At 47.3% G+C, this 17,080-nt stretch overlaps 1 protein-coding gene across 6 annotated transcripts in view; it reads right to left on the bottom strand.

Annotated features, from left to right (window-relative positions):
- Positions 1 to 1,189: 1,189 nt before the first annotated feature.
- LOC124008391 (bromodomain adjacent to zinc finger domain protein 2B-like) overlaps positions 1,190 to 17,080 on the bottom strand; it is a 21,599-nt gene continuing 5,708 nt past the window's right edge. For 2 of the 6 annotated variants that reach the window (XM_046319638.1, XM_046319642.1), the window contains 23 exons: positions 17,026 to 17,080; positions 16,823 to 16,915; positions 16,648 to 16,709; positions 16,445 to 16,510; positions 15,709 to 15,774; positions 15,449 to 15,493; positions 14,971 to 15,003; positions 13,437 to 13,502; positions 13,007 to 13,147; positions 12,230 to 12,484; positions 11,706 to 11,929; positions 9,079 to 9,153; positions 8,583 to 8,877; positions 7,469 to 8,455; positions 6,989 to 7,268; positions 6,247 to 6,402; positions 5,403 to 5,563; positions 4,831 to 5,159; positions 4,139 to 4,274; positions 3,792 to 3,938; positions 3,214 to 3,557; positions 2,859 to 3,002; positions 1,190 to 2,687 (listed from right to left, as the gene is read on the bottom strand). The exon at positions 17,026 to 17,080 is cut by the window's right edge and continues 174 nt beyond it. In XM_046319638.1, the coding sequence (XP_046175594.1) occupies positions 2,531 to 2,687; positions 2,859 to 3,002; positions 3,214 to 3,557; positions 3,792 to 3,938; positions 4,139 to 4,274; positions 4,831 to 5,159; positions 5,403 to 5,563; positions 6,247 to 6,402; positions 6,989 to 7,268; positions 7,469 to 8,455; positions 8,583 to 8,877; positions 9,079 to 9,153; positions 11,706 to 11,929; positions 12,230 to 12,484; positions 13,007 to 13,147; positions 13,437 to 13,502; positions 14,971 to 15,003; positions 15,449 to 15,493; positions 15,709 to 15,774; positions 16,445 to 16,510; positions 16,648 to 16,709; positions 16,823 to 16,915; positions 17,026 to 17,080 (4,317 nt within the window). In that variant the 3' untranslated portion in view covers positions 1,190 to 2,530. The remainder of the gene's footprint in view (positions 2,688 to 2,858; positions 3,003 to 3,213; positions 3,558 to 3,791; positions 3,939 to 4,138; positions 4,275 to 4,830; positions 5,160 to 5,402; positions 5,564 to 6,246; positions 6,403 to 6,988; positions 7,269 to 7,468; positions 8,456 to 8,582; positions 8,878 to 9,078; positions 9,154 to 11,705; positions 11,930 to 12,229; positions 12,485 to 13,006; positions 13,148 to 13,436; positions 13,503 to 14,970; positions 15,004 to 15,448; positions 15,494 to 15,708; positions 15,775 to 16,444; positions 16,511 to 16,647; positions 16,710 to 16,822; positions 16,916 to 17,025) is intronic. The other 4 variants (XM_046319640.1, XM_046319643.1, XM_046319641.1 and 1 more) reach the window with 2 other exon arrangements.

Raw genomic sequence — 17,080 nt, 5'->3', positions numbered from 1 at the left:
GTGTCAGAGGAAGGCCCTAAAAATGGTCAAAGACTCCAGTCACCCAAGTCATATACCCATAGCCACATTCACGTGCTAGTCGTAACTCTGAAATTTCCGACTTGCTAATTGGTTGAACGGACATGTGTATAACTACAACCAGTTAACAAGTCGGAAATGTCAGAGCCAGTACAGAGAGGTTCCAAACAAACCTCTTTATCTATGATATATGTTGATATTTTGGGAAAACATAGGCATCATTGGCATATAAGTGAATATAATATTCCAGAGGGCTATATCTGTTGTCTTTAAACAGCCACTACAAACGTAGCTAACTTTAGCCATCACTAGCTAAAAATCAATGGAAGGGTGAGGGCCTTGTGATCCCTGTGACCAGAATAACCTGAAATCAACTCCATATTTGGTTTGATGTTCACATTCCCCTGTCACTACCATTGATTGCTTAAAAATAAATGTAGTTTCTTTTTGACAATTTTCATGGAAAGTTATTACAGTAAGTTACTTAATTGTTCCCCAGAAATTATTTGATATTGAGATAAAAATGACTGCATTGGGCCTTTAAAATGCAGGAAATGCGTTATCCATTTTTTTTTTAATCTGGAGGACCACCCATCAATCGTGTCCAAACAACATTAAACCCATTCACAATGACAGCAAACTGAAAGTTCTCCTTGTAGGCTACCCTTTCATGTTTTGACAGATCTAAAAATGACTCGATCTCCAAAGTCTAGATTCTAATCTAAACCCTATTAGTCATTAACATATACTCATAGGCTAGATGTATCAAATTATTTTAGATTTGTGTAAACAAAAGAGCTAGTAGAAGTAGGTAATTTGAGGGGCCAAAATAGGCCCTAAATTGAATAGGTACTACATTAATGTGCAACCCAAAAGCATAGCAAAACTACAAAGGTATTCTCCTCCCCACTCAAATTATCCAAATTAAAATGGCATGACTCATGACACAGGGTAGGTAGAAGAGGGAAAATAACACACCCAGCGGGAAACTAGGTCGAAAAACATCCAAAATAGGCCCTAAATTGAATAGGTACTACATTCATGTGCTACCCAAAAGCATTGCAAAACTAAAATGGTATTCTCTTCCCCACTCACATCATCCAAATTAAAATTGCATGACTCATGACACAGGCTAGGTAGAAGAGGGAAAATAACACACCCAGAGTGAAACTAGGTTGAAAAACATACTTTAATAGGTCCGTGCCACACACTAGTGAAAAATAAAGCTCCTACAAAAAGAATGATACTTTTTTTTCCACAATATCTTAAATAAAGTAACTTCAAGTACTCTGACTTGGGTACAAAAAACTCTAGCTGCCTCCATTAGGCCACGACACACAGCAAGATTCAAACACAGTGGTTACAAATGGCCTTACGTCCTCTGTACTGTGGCAAGGCAGATATGGGGAAATGTTTCATGGAAAAAAAGACCAAAAAAATACTTAAACGTCGTTTGTTTTTCTCTTTCTGTGTGGAGAGGAATGATTACTGTGTCACTGTCAGACTTTGGAGGCCATGTTGGATTTAAATTATATAAAAATAATGTCATCATAAAAATGGAAAAACCCAAAAATGATATCCCCTACACCCCTGTTGGAAGGGTAGGCACTACCAAGATTAAGGATACCACAGTGTTTGCAGAGGATATGTATATATTGTACAAACAATATTTATAATGTTTTTTTAATCACTTTCACTAAAATAGAATAGAATGCTACAATCATTCTAAGGCATAAACAATATCTGATATTTTAAACAATTCGTTCCAAACAAGACTTGAATATTGACATTAATAAACAGTATATACACATGTATCACCATTGTCTGACTGTTTTTCTGCAATTTTTGTAATTAAATGCAGTTGTACAGTTTTAACGTAATGATTACAGTCCTCTGGTGCCCAAAAGCATAGAACAGTGTAAACAGCTATTTTTTTTCTTGGCTTTGTTTCATATTTGGGAGAAAAAAAATCGAATAAAAGTCAAACACAAAGATAGACATTCCTTTCGATTCAAAGCAGTTGAGCTGATTCTTCCTTTTCATAGAAAATGATGTGGACCTTTTTTATTTTATTTATTGATTCATAAATAATTATTAAAAAATTAAATACATTCACTATAATACGATTAAATAAAAATAAAACGTCTATTTACAAGTAGTGGAAAGTATTCTACCGCAGATGCATCTTGGGTGGTTGAGCAGGATGAGGATTCAGTGCAATGATCTTGAACAGGAAATGGTATTGCACTAAGACACCCGGTTGACATTGTGTGTGACTCTTTGGGTGTTTGGATCCCTGTTGTACTGTAGCAACACCAGCGTTACAAGTCTGTCTGTTGACATTTCACTTTAACTGCCCCGGGTTCGTCCCAAAGTACAGACGGACCAGCATCATCATCTTGTCGTTCCCAAAACGTGGTGCCTCTGCTATGAAATGTCAAATAGAACTTTACTTGAGGTCTGGTTTGAGACAGTGATGATGATCGGTAAAACAAACACCCAAATTGATGGATTAGTTTATTTCATTGAGAAGCTCTGTCCATCTCTTATCAAAGAACTTCCTCATGTTGTGTCCCGCTCGCCCGATGTCTGAATTGTCTTCATTAAACTTTTCACAGTTATCAAAAACCAGGTTGACGTCAATAATGAAAGTCTCCAGATTCTGATACCTGAAACGAGAGGAACAGATCATTTCGAGTAAATGAGTAAAACACTCGATTGTTATGTTATTCTTTTCCTGGTTACGTGACTAGATCAGCAAAAAAAAAAAACTCTGGGTTAGTCATAGTGTGACTACTAGGGAGTGGATAGTAACAGTGTCATATTAATAGTGAACTCACTGGCTGCTGACGAGCTTCTCTCTGATGGTGGCGAAGTCCATGGGCTTCTTGATGACCTTCCTGTAGCCAGGGATCCCCTTGGTGTTGACGGGGTTGAGGAAGGGCCAGGCATCCTGGTGACGCTCCAACTCAGCCAGGAGCACCCTGCAGAAGAGAACACACACACACACACACGTCACAAAGGGAATGTTAACAGTACATTGGAACCTTCAATTATTTAAAAGAGGCTGAACGCAATGCCCCAGGCAAATACATTTACTACCCGCATCTACATTTCCATCAGCAACTCACTGATTAAAGTGCCGATACTTGTGCTTAGAAAACGACTCAAAGGTTGAACTTTGTAGTGCAGTACCTGCACAAACCCAGGTCTCGGTTGTTGTCTCTGGCTGTCTTGGCTCTCTTCACACACACCACAGGGCTCTCCTGACTGGGTGACCGAGGTGGGGGCGGGGCCTGGGACGGGGCGGGGCTCTCCTCTCCTTTCCTCTTCCTGCCGGGGGGCTCTTTCGCTCCTCCTCCTTTCTTCGGGGTGCCGCTGGCGCTCGCCGAGTCGTCCTCTGACACCTCCACGTTAGCGGTACTGTTGCCGGCCTGCTTCCCGTTCCGCTTGGCCTCGGCAGCGGAGGGTTTCTTCCCGCCTCCACCCGCCACCGGTTTGCTGGGCGGCTTCTTGTTCTTGGGAGACGGGCCGCTCGCCTGAGGGGAGGAGGACAAAGATTCATGCAGATGTACTTACAAAGCGATGGCACTTCGCATATCGTGTACACAGTGTTGTCGAGTGACCTACTTTGAAATAATATATGATGTGAAAATGACAGTTACATGATGTACTTTGAAATAATGTACATGCCTGATATGCATGGCTGACACACTTCTACAGTAAGGTAGGATATGTAAATGTTGAATAGTGGCCTGGACAGTTTGGGTCACCTTGGATATGCAGGCGGGGCAGTACCAGTCCCCCTCGGGGATGGTGGTGATCTTGGGTTTGTGACAGTACGTGTGGCAGCCTTTGTCACAGCCGTCACACAGCAGGAGCAGATCCTCGTTGTCACCCTTCCTGCAGATCTGACAGTACTGAAAGCAGGCAACACAGTGTCACCTCAAACCCAAGGGATGGATTACGAATCAACATTCATCCAAGATTACATTGGAACCCATTCCCTAAGGGACTTGAAATGGCCTTGGGATTCAAATGCTCTCCAATGACACACAGTATTCACTTCCCTAACATATTGAAATTCCGTGCCAGCCAGCTACAGTCGTTGAGCTTTTACCACTTTCATGATGGACCTCTCCCAGGCGATGGACTTCTGGAGCTGCTGGAGACACATGGCCAGCTGGGCGGCACTGCGGACGTCGCCCAGGGCCTTCCTCCACACCTTCATCCCATGGGCCACCTCCTCCTCGCCCCTGTGGAAGGCAACGCAGATGTCAGAGGGATGGACGCATGCAAACAGGAAACGGAAAGTCGGAACACGGATGCATGCAGGCATGTACACACGCTCAATGCTTCGCTTTCCAACACAAACACTTGCCCATACACAGACACACAGACACACAGACACACAGCCACTGTCACCACAACTAGCTGAAACTGTGGCTGTGCAGACAGATACAGGCATGAGAGTGAGTGGGGGGGGCAGGCAGGCAGCAGGGATATATGGGTACAGATACACACACTGCCAGGGAGGAATGACACCTATGCATATGCCGGGAGAGGAGGGATAATAATGTTAGGGGGGGGGGGGATGATTACTGACACATAACACTATGCAGACGGCCAGGAAAAGTCAACAGGAAAAAACATTCACCACACTGTGAGTCAAACCCCAAACCAGGAGACGACCATAAATACACAATAAAAAAAGAGGCAAAAGCCAAACGAGGACAGCATAGGTAGATGTGTTTTTGAAAAATGACACAGAAAAAGCACACAGAAGTGTTGAATGCTGAGTGGATGACCTACCCTTCCCTGTCAGCACTACTGGAGGGAGCGGGGACAGTGACGGTACCGATAGCCCCCACATTATCCAGCCTGATCTGAATGGTGGTACCTAAGGGGCTCCTCAGGTACCTCCTCTCGATGTTCCTCTCCAGGTCCGCCAGCCGCGTCACCGCTATGTCCAGTGGGTTGTCCGCGTGACGCACCACGCCGCCCGCCTTGTGGTCCGCCTTGTCCTCCGGTTGGTCTTTGTCGCCAGCGCCGCCCGCCGCTGGTTGGTGTTTGGGGAGGGGCTTGTGCTCGTGGTAGACTAGGTCCTCCCTCTCTGATTGGGGCTCGGGGTACATCCAGCCCTGCGCAGGGAATGGTAGGTAATGCAGTCTTTAGGTTCAAACTCCTACAGTCTTAAATAACAACCTATTCCCTGGCCACTGCCACTAGATCTTGGTTAAAATTTAGACTTGAAAAGGTTAGCGAGTGGCCAACGCTACTATTCACTACTTTCAAACAGAGGCCTATATTTTCTCCAATGGATAAGGATGAGAGCTATAATAAAAGGAAGCTTCTCATTTGTTGATGTCGTTGTTGTTGTTTACCTTCACCTGCAGGCTGGCGGTGGTGACCTTCCTCTCCAGCTCCTCCACCTGCTGCAGCACAGCGATGTCCATCTCCATGGCCTGCTCCTCCACACACCACCCCCGCACTGACTCCACACTCACCTGGCTCTCCTCCAGCTCACACAGCTCTATCATGGCCGCTGCAGATGGGGGAGGCGGGACGGCATTAGAGACCAGTCATACACTCCATAGACGCCGCATACATATTATTCGCACATCAGACCCAACACCCTCGGCCTTGCTTTTGTCGCTCGATACTCCCTCCCCAACGCAACAACAAAACCACACACACTCACACACACACGCACGCACACACACACACACGCATGCACACGCACACACACCACACACACACACACACACACACACAAACACACACCACACACACACAGAGAGATTAAGAATTCAATATCCAGACACAAAGAGCTGTTCAATCAGAAACCATGTGAACGTTAACTAATCTGGCTTTGATGTCAGACTCATATTGAGCAGTCAGTCATGCGTCATGTACCAAATGTCAACTCATTGTGAGGCGCAGGTGCTTGGAGTGTGCTCAGTAGGGCTAGAACTACTCGGGGCTGTCATAACACAGTGCTCAATCAGACTCCAACGCAAAAGTCTTTGTGAAAGTCTGGGCTTGCTAGTCGGAGTGCTGCTCAGTTTCACTGACACAAAATCAAAGTTACTTTATTCATCGGGATCTGTTGGCTAAATCTACTCTGTAAAGGCTATGCGGATTGCTAAAGATTGGGTAAGTGAGGGACCTACCAGCCAACCAACTGAGTGACCTACCGCCTGTGTTCGTGTCTGAATTAGTACTCACCGTCTCGGTGCTTGGTGCAGACCTGTGGGATGAGCTCCATGTATTTGTGCACCTGTCGGTGCAGGACCTTCTCTCTGACTCCCCGGCTGTGGAGGGACTCCACCAGGGAGCGCAGCTCCTCAATGTCTGACACCCGCCACCAGCCTGACAGCATCTCTGAGCACACACACACACACCACACACACACACACACACACACACACACCACAACACAACACAACACAACACAACACACACCACACAACACATACACACACAAACGCCACACACCACACACACACACACACACACACACACACACACACACACACACACACACACACACACACACACACACACACACACACACACACACACACACACACACACACACACACACACACACACACACACACACACACACACACACACACACACACACACACACACACACACACACACACACACACACACACACACACACACACACACACACACACACACACACACACACACACATAAATAAACATATAGACATTTTTCAGAAAAAGAACTGAAGACAATATAGTGCCCACTTGAAATAGATCTACAGTATTCTGATACAGAACACACTCCAGTGCTGTTCTCTCTCCTCAAGATATTCCTTTCTTCCACCCAGTGGAACAAAATAAATTATTCATTCTTATGACTCAGTGAATGAATAAAGGTTAACTGAATAAATATATGACTCATCCCACACACGCGCTCGCACACACACGCTCACCCTCGGGGATGGGCCGTGGTGTGGGGTGATCCGAGTGCTTGGGCACCTCCATCATGGCGGGAGAGGGCACCGTGGACGAGAGCTTCTCGCCGGGAGGAACAGGCGACGCGCTCTTGCTGGAGACGCTGGGCGCCACGTTGGCACTGCCCTCCACGGAGCTGAGGCCTGAGTGGCCTGGCAGGGGGCTGCTGCAGAAGGGCAGCTGGCTGGGGCTCAGCATTCCACTGGGCCAGCCACCGCAGAACGCTGAGAGACCCAGCAATGACCCGCCAGCCTTACCCTAGAGGGGAGAGATACATACACAGACACTTCAATATCATGATTAGAAAAACTAATGTGTATCACTACACTTGGGCCTGTAGCTTCAAACAGAACCTACATTCTTCTGATGTTACATTTATTCATAGGATTTTCCATTATCAGCTTCTACTACCAGTATAAATCATTAGGACAAGGGGTCTGTCCTGGCAGCGTACTCACCTGCAGGGCTGACAGAGGGTAGTTGACGAAGCCAGCTGGATGGTGGGGGCTGGCTGAGGCCGACGCTGCCGAGGGGGTGAGAGGCAGGGCGGGGGAGGCCGGGGGAGACCTGGGTCGCGTGAGGCTGGAGGAGGGCAGCGGGGAGGACTGGAGAGGGCCGGGCCCTGGGGAGGGAGAGGTGGTGAGGGAGGTCTCGTCACAGGGAGAGCGGGGGAGCAGGGTGAACCAGTGACCGCTCCTCTCTGTCAGGACCCTGAGGAGCTGGTCACTGGGGAGGTACTGGAGCTGTGGAGGGTTAGGGATTAGGGTGGAGGTCTTCATAGGGCTGAAAAGCTGGGGTGGGGGGCTCAGGAGGGAGGAGAACGAGGAGGGAGACGAGGTGGAGGAGGGGTAGCCGGGTTTGGCCTCCTCGCATGGCAGGTTGGGTGCCGTCGACGCACAGGGGCTTGTAGGTAAGGCGGGTAGAGAGGCGTTGTGGGCGGGATAGGATGGTGGTGTTGTTATTGTTGTCGTGGTAACAGAGAGTGGAGTGGAGCTGCCGTTGTATTTGGGATGGGGGTCTGCCTCGGCTTCGCGGGTTGCCATGGCAACTTCCTTAGCTACGTGGAGGAGCGTGGTCAGTTTGGAGAGAGAGGCTGACTGCAAGAGGAAAAGATTGGGAGAACCTTTCTTCTCCTCCTTCCCTTCCTCTGACCCCACGTGGGTGTAGACGCTCCTCTCCTCCCTGCCAACGCCCCCAGGTTTCTTCTTCTGCACCTCCTCCTCCTGCGGCTCCTCCTTGATGTGCACCTCCCCTGCTGCCGCCCTCCTCCTCTCCCTCTCGTTCTCCAGCTCTCCTGCAGCTTCTCCACTCTCCATGGCCTCGATGAAGACCCCTCCGCAGTGGGGCAGAACCCAGTAGCGCCGGCGGTACCGGTCCTGGCCGTACATCATGGAGCGCAGGGAGTGGGACGCCTCAAACAACTTCCTCCTCACCTGGTGCTGTTGCTGTGAAACCAAGCAACAACGCCATGACCTGAGTTGTAACTAAATCAATGAATCAATAATATCTAACTATTTAGTATTGTTCTTCCATAGAGATGGAACTCTCAGATCTCCGGAAGGAAGGACTTACCTTGGCTAGCTTCTCTATCTGTTTCTCCAGCTCCTCCACACTAGTTGATTGGTCCCCATCGTCCTCGTCACACGTTTCCACTTTCTTCGCCTTCTTCATCTCCTCCTCCTCTTCCTCGTCATCTTCATCAGCCAGGTCATCGCTGTCTTCGTCTTCATCATCATCGTCGTCGCTTTCTGCTCCGGCCTTTCTCTTGCGTTTGAGGCCAGAGGAGGGCGTACCCAGGGGCTGGGCCTCCTCCCCTCCCATGCTGGCATCTCTCTTCCCGGTCCGTTTGGCATGGATGGTCCTCAACCTGGAGAGAGAGAAACACACAGGTGAGCTTTCAGAAGCACACACACACACACACACACACACACACACACACACACACACACACACACACACACACACACACACACACACACACACACACACACACACACACACACACACACACACACACACACACACACACACACACACACACACACACACACACACACACACCACTTACTTTTTGAGTTTGCCCTCGATCAGCCACTTGTCCTTTCTCATGTTGGTCATGTGATCAAGGTTCTTGTCGATCTCACTGTAGAAACAGAGTAAGATACAGTATATGTCAGCTCACACGTACAGGTAACTATGGAAACAGTGACTAAATGAGGGACACAAAGTATATTGAAAGCAGGTGCTTCCACACAGGTGTGGTTCCTGTGCTAATTCAGCAATTAACATCTTATAATAGGATTATGTATAAAAATGCTGGACATGCCATTATTTTGGCTACCATGGCTATGTCCCCATAGGATGACGATGTCCCCATCCACAGGGCACAAGACGTCACTGAATGGTTTGATGAGCAAGAAAACGATGTAAACCATATGCCATGGCCGTCCCAGTCACCAGATCTCAACCTAATTTAACACTTATGGGAGATTCTGGAGCAGCGCCTGAGACAGCGTTTTCCACCACCATCAACAAAACACCAAATGATGGAATTTCAAGTGGAAGAATGGTCATATCCCTCCAATAGAGTTCCAGGCACTTGTATAATCTATGCCAAGGTGCATTGAAGCGGTTCTGGTTCGTGGTGGCCCAACACCCTATTAAGACACTTTTTGTTGGTGTTTCCTTTAATTTGCCAGTTACCTCTAGTGAACACAAACAGTACAATTTTCTCTCTCCCTCTCTCTCTCTCTGTACAGTGAATAGCCTGCAGCACTAGTATCCCTCCATCCTAGTGAATAATTTATGTATTGGCTTCTCTCTCTATCAAAATTGAATCCCACTCCAGATTAGCTGATCTATACAGAGTCTTACACAGCATTAATAAAACACGAGAGCATTAGCAGCTGAGTGAAGTCGACTGAACGTCATTATTTGTAAGGAGCTAAGAGGGCAGTAGGCTCACAACAGTATGCAAGCCTCCCTGTACACTAAACCTTTCACATTGGCTCCACCTAATGAGACAGGAAGGGACGACTATGCCAGATCTACCAGGATGTTCTCTCATGCTTGTGAAATGTTGTCTGCATGTCCTGTCAGTAAAGCCAGTAAAAACACAAGAATCCATGTTTGATCTCCTTACGCCCAATAATCTATTCCCTTGCAGCTCCACTGGTATGAGGCCTGTGTGATGTACAACGCTGACAGGTCAGCATCACTCCTCCTACCTGTCAACTCTTTTGCTGCAGATAGAACCTGACCTTTAATTGTTTCGTTTCAATTGTTCTTTCTCCCCTCCTGACGACGGCGCTCTTGCTGCAGCATTATCTATTTCAATGTTTGGCGTCTCCTGTTCTTTACTCCTACCAGACGACACTCTTGCTGCAGCATTATCTATTTCAATGTTTGGCGTCTCCTGTTCTTTACTCCTACCAGACGACGGCGCTCTTGCTGCAGCATTATCTATTTCAATGTTTGGCGTCTCCTGTTCTTTACTCCTACCAGACGACGGCGCTCTTGCTGCAGCATTATCTATTTCAATGTTTGGCGTCTCCTGTTCTTTACTCCTACCAGACGACACTCTTGCTGCAGCATTATCTATTTCAATGTTTGGCGTCTCCTGTTCTTTACTCCTACCTGACGACGGCGCTCTTGCTGCAGCATTATCTATTTCAATGTTTGGCGTCTCCTGTTCTTTACTCCTACCAGACGACACTCTTGCTGCAGCATTATCTATTTCAATGTTTGGCGTCTCCTGTTCTTTACTCCTACCAGACGACACTCTTGCTGCAGCATTATCTATTTCAATGTTTGGCGTCTCCTGTTCTTTACTCCTACCAGACGACACTCTTGCTGCAGCATTATCTATTTCAATGTTTGGCGTCTCCTGTTCTTTACTCCTACCAGACGACACTCTTGCTGCAGCATTATCTATTTCAATGTTTGGCGTCTCCTGTTCTTTACTCCTACCTGACGACACTCTTGCTGCAGCATTATCTATTTCAATGTTTGGCGTCTCCTGTTCTTTACTCCTACCAGACGACACTCTTGCTGCAGCATTATCTATTTCAATGTTTGGCGTCTCCTGTTCTTTACTCCTACCTGACGACACTCTTGCTGCAGCATTATCTATTTCAATGTTTGGCGTCTCCTGTTCTTTACTCCTACCAGACGACACTCTTGCTGCAGCATTATCTATTTCAATGTTTGGCGTCTCCTGTTCTTTACTCCTACCAGACGACACTCTTGCTGCAGCATTATCTATTTCAATGTTTGGCGTCTCCTGTTCTTTACTCCTACCAGACGACACTCTTGCTGCAGCATTATCTATTTCAATGTTTGGCGTCTCCTGTTCTTTACTCCTACCAGACGACACTCTTGCTGCAGCATTATCTATTTCAATGTTTGGCGTCTCCTGTTCTTTACTCCTACCAGACGACACTCTTGCTGCAGCATTATCTATTTCAATGTTTGGCGTCTCCTGTTCTTTACTCCTACCAGACGACACTCTTGCTGCAGCATTATCTATTTCAATGTTTGGCGTCTCCTGTTCTTTACTCCTACCTGACGACACTCTTGCTGCAGCATTATCTATTTCAATGTTTGGCGTCTCCTGTTCTTTACTCCTACCAGATGACACTCTTGCTGCAGCATTTTCTATTTCAATGTTTGGCGTCTCCTGTTCTTTACTCCTACCAGACGACACTCTTGCTGCAGGCCAGCTCATTGGCCAGGAAGCCTAGTATGGAGGCCTTTTGGGTGGGGGTGTGAGCCTGGAAGGCCTTGGTCTTCAGGCTGAGGGCCAGCTCAGCCAGGTCAGTCTGCCCGCAATGGGCCCCCATGTACATCTGCAGCACCTCCGACACATTGTCCCGGTTGATGCCCACGTTGGTCAGATGGTCCCCCAGCATGGTCTTGGTCTGGGGGGAGAGGAGAGAGACAGGATGGGTGAGTCATGGAAGATAGAGGGAAAGACAACATGGTCTTGGTCTGGAAGGGGGTGTCAGGAGGGTTGGGTCGTGATAGAGTTGTTACATCTACACTTTCCAGGGGAGTGTTGACTAATAGACAATGGACTGGTTTCCCAGACCACAGATTAAGTCCTAGACTAAAAAGCATGTTCAGTGGAGATTCTCCATAGAAAGTGCTTCTTAGTTTCTTAGTCTCACACCTACGTGAGAGCCTGCTTGGTATGTTTCTGTACATGTACAGTATCTCACCTTGTGTCCAGGGGGCAGTCCAGGGTCACACACAGCCAGGGAGAGCAGTCTGACCAGCAGGTCCTGGACGTGTCCCATGCTGTCTCCCACGTTGAGCAGGCCCTCCTGCAGCATGCCCAGGGTGGGTACGTCCACCCCCACATCGAAGCCTAGCACCTTCCCAAAGCCGCGTAGGAACTGCATCAGCATCAGGCAGTCAGACACCGCACCCCCCGGCAAGATCAGGCCAGGGATTCTGGAAAACTCTGGAAGAGGCTGGAACGAAAGGTAAGGAGAGAGGGAGGAATGTTTAGGATACTTCTCAAATGACATCCTGGGACTCCTATTGTGCCCTATGTGGACTGTAGTATATGGGGAGTAGTGTGACTAACATATTGCTATGCCAATGACTGAATCACATGGCTCTGAATGGCAACTTTTTTAAGGTTTTCATTAGTAAACATGTGGTGGGCTATTATCTCGTCCCGCCTTATGCATTACTCTCTTCAGCCACTTGATGGCAGTGTACAGCACAAACCGTGTCCAGTACTCAGGTTTCACATATGATAGATAACAGATATACTGTACATACAAACCATTGTGATGATACAATGCACTTAACCACACATAACCCAAACCTAGACAACATTAACTTGTTAGTTCAAATACATATAACGTAAAAGAGATGTAACTACATTAAACGGCCACCTAGAATTTGGAAAGCCAGGTCCCTTTAATGATGTCACCCGTCAGACATCACGCAGGACTGAATCATGGGCAAGATGGGTCATTTATTACCTTATGATCGGCCAGACACATGTCTTCATTTGGCTTCTTCAGCTCCCTGGCAATCTCCAGTTCCAGCCTCCTCAGTTCCAATTTCCGCTCCTTGTTCAGGCGTTTCTCATCCCGCTTTTCCTGCCGCAAGCGCTCGCGCTCCTGAGGGCCCCAGAGAAGGAGGGAGGAGGGGAGAGTTAATGGGCTCACGCCAGTGGAGGTAAAACAGACAAGAATGTCAAGCCGAGTCTGCTGAGTAGTTTTAGAATTCAGCCCGGCGCCCCTGCCTGTGCTCTCAAAGAAAAAGAGCTCGAGGGCCATTCTTTTGACTCAGTTAGTGTATTGAAGAAATGAAAAGTAGAGGGAGGAGAGAGGGATTGGGTGGTTTCAGGAGGAGTGGGACCTTCTGGCGTGTGTGTGTGTGTGTATTGTGTGTGTGTGTGTCACGTACCTCTGCTTTCTTGCGAGCCTCCACCGCCTTCATGAGCATCCCATGTTGCCGTCTCCTCTCCCTCTCCTAGCAGAGCAGAGAAAACACACACACACACATGTTACACACCGGAGAAGGTTTAGAGAGTTGGACCGAAGGAGGAAAACCACCATTCGCCTCCATCATGGTGAGGTTTTCACATACAGCAACACGTACAGTTGAAGCTGAGGTTAAGAAGACAACGGTACGAATGACGACAACCAGAAAGCATTAGAGGGAGAATGCGGTAGATGGCGATGACGGGGTCAAAAAAGAGAAGTTAGGGTCAAGCTATGATGCCTCTAGGTAAAAAGCTGACGGAACAAACGCAAAATGACAGAGTCATCATAGCCACAAGCCAGTGGGATGAAAACAAACATTGCTCTGTGTATCATCCATCTGTTTAGCTGATAGCCGTTCCAGATTGAAAATAGCCTAAACCTATGGGGGGGGGGGGGGGGGGGTATTGAGTGAAGGTCTTACAAGGAGACTTGCCTGGTTGAGGATAGATTGTCTCCAAATGTTTAATTGTAAACCAATAGGATTTGATCAAGGCAAAGCGAGGACAGTGACTGTCTGTCTGAAAGGGAACTCAGTGATGTGATAAACAGAGGTCAATGAAACAAATCCTCTGGAGCCAGCTGCATGCAGCATGTAGAGCCAGGAGCTTCTCCTGCTCAGGTTCATATTGTTAGGAAAAACTCCTGGCTCTAATCATGTGCAACAGACACGCTCAACAAGCAATAGACAGCCAGCCAGCCAGTCAAGCTGCTGGAGAGGACAGGCAGGTACAGCAATAGACAGCAAGCCAGTCAGACTGCTGGAGAAGACAGGCAGGTACAGCAATAGACAGCAAGCCAGTCAGACTGCTGGAGAAGACAGGCAGGTACAGCAATAGACAGCCAGTCAGAAGACAGGCAGGTACAGATACAGAACAGAGCAGCAGAACGACTCAGGCAGCATTCCAAATGGCAAACTCTTCCCTATGTAGTGCACTACTTTTGACCAAAGTAGTGCACTATGAGGTAGTGCACTATGCCATTTCAGACGCAACCTCAGAGACTCAATGGGACGTAACAGGTTAAAGGGCAGCTCTTTGTGGACGGAGACGGACACAAGCTCAATGTCTGGAACTGGAAAACTCAAGCACTCACAGCCACTCAAAAACAACAGCTAGACAATGGATGTGATGGATGACTCATCGAGAGGAGTGTACTTTCAGACAGTAAGAGTGAGCATGGCAGGGCTTGGCCGCCTTTTGCAATGCATTCTGGGGAGTACGGGGGGAGCTACCGAACCACCGCAGGCGGAGCGAGGTCGGGTGTCTCAGAGCAGATGGAGGCGACACACTGTTGTGCTTGTTTGTGTGTGTGTGTGTGTTTGTTTGTTTTGCTGAAAAGCCATGCAGAATAATGTAGTATGACTGCAGCCAGTGCTACACTTAATGCATTGCTATGACAACCATATCACAACCAGGAAACACGATGCGGTGTTAGATGTACAAAAATAAACATACCCATACCATATCTAGTCTATGCCTCTCCAACTCCTGGCAGAGAGAGTTGGCAAAGTATTATGGAACAGAAATGACAGCAACAAAAAAACAGATTGTTTAGCAGAAAAATACCCAAAGATTAGAAATAACCCAATAGAATGGAAACTGACCAAAGAGAAACAGTAAAGGGTTTAATAAAATATCTAGTTACACACAACCTTGACACACACACACACACACACACACACACACACACACACACACACACACACACACACACACACACACACACACACACACACACACACACACACACACACACACACACACACACACACACACACACACACACACACACACACACACACACACACACTGTGAACACTGATCTAGCTGAAGTGTATTTAGTATCCTTTCAATCATGTCAGTAGAGAAAAGGCTTGCTGCTGAAAAGCGCTGCGTACCTGGTGCTTCAAAATGACTGAAAAGCGCTGCGTACCTGGTGCTTCAAAATGACTGCATGCTGTCTTCGCATTTCCTTCTCCTTCAGGGGAAGACAGAAAAGATGAGGGGAGGAAATCAATACACTTTCATGCAGCCACCATCATGAAAATCCCTAGGGCTGATGGGATTTCAGACCATTTTACAGAGGAGCCACAGCTCATGCCTAATCTCATTGTCAGACACATCTCACCTGGGGAAAAAACGTTGACATTTTGGTTTATATTGAGATGCTGTGTGTGTAACACAAACTCTCACCTTTATTCGTTTCTCTGCCTCCATAATTTTGGCATTCGCAACCTCTTCTTTCTTTCTCCGTTTAGCCTGCGAATGCAATTCGGGTCAAACGTCATTTCACTGCCAGACATCTGGACAGACAGACTGACAGACACATGCCACTCCGTAGGTTTGCACCGCACCACTCAAAATATGATATTTTCCCTGTAACCGAAAATGAAACGCATGCCTCACGTGCCAGTCAAATGTGTAGAACACAGAGAGTGAATCATGTATCATTTAAATATGTAATTGCAAACAGCAAAAAAAATCCTGTTAAGAGTCGCTTGCCAACCGTGGCAACTCAAATTTGATTTAGGCCTGCTAAAATACTTGAGCTCCTACAGTGTAATTGTGTATGCAAGGGAAAGATGTTTTTTTCCAACCCACTTATGCTAAACTGTTGCTGTTGTCTGATAAAATAGAAAAAAAAATGATTTCTGTCTCATTTAAATATGGTCTGACTCTGAGACAGCTAGCAGAGACAGCGATTTTAATATTCAACAGCCGTCAACCAAGACCAATTTAGCATTAGTTCCATGTGGAATTATGCCTGAGACATTACTCCTTCCAACACTGCGGTATTATTCAGTAATAGGCTTGGGTAAGATTAAAATACTATGGACAGAGTAGACTGAGGCTCTGGGATGCATTTGAGGAGTGACGTTCTGCTAATTCAGAGGATATGTTTGGTATTTGGGTCAGTTGACTGTAGTACCTCCAGGATCTGTTGTGCCCTCATCTCCTTCTCCAACCTGATCTGCTGAATACGCTTGATCTTCTCCTGGAGAAACACAGAGGTAGGTGGATCGATACACTATGCAAACCAAACGGTGATGCAGTGGTAAAACAAGGACACCCTCCATAGTCAAGGCGGGAGACGGTTTGACAGGAAGTGGTGCCACGTAAAGAATGCCCTACCTGCTGCTTGATGATCTTCATTTGCTCCTTCTGCTTCCTCCTTTCCTCGGCCGCCATGATGGCTGAAAGAGAGACTTTAGGGGCTTAGGTGTTAAGAAATGGTTTGCAGCAGTGCTACTGTACATCTCTACAAGTGGACAGCGGGGAATGGTGTATACACTCAGGTGTAGTGTACCTTGTTGCTTCCTGGCCTCTTTGGCTGCCCTGGCCATGGCCTGCTTCTCCAGCTTCCTCATCATCTTCATCTGGGCCGCCTGCCTGGCTATCTCTGCAGAGAGAGGTGATGGAACGTTGCTGTGTGACCACACATGTTTGGTAGGTAGCATTCACAGACTTCAAAACAGAGATCTGTTTTTTTTTTCATCTTCTTCTCCTCACCTTGAGCCTCCAGTTTGCGTAAGAGTTTGGCCTCGCTGGGGCTAGGCACCTCGGC

Source organism: Oncorhynchus gorbuscha, linkage group LG21, assembly GCF_021184085.1.
Source record: "Oncorhynchus gorbuscha isolate QuinsamMale2020 ecotype Even-year linkage group LG21, OgorEven_v1.0, whole genome shotgun sequence".
Lineage (NCBI taxonomy): Eukaryota > Metazoa > Chordata > Actinopteri > Salmoniformes > Salmonidae > Oncorhynchus > Oncorhynchus gorbuscha.
The sequence above is the reverse complement of the archived record's forward strand: the minus strand, read 5'-3'. Positions and strand labels throughout refer to the sequence as shown.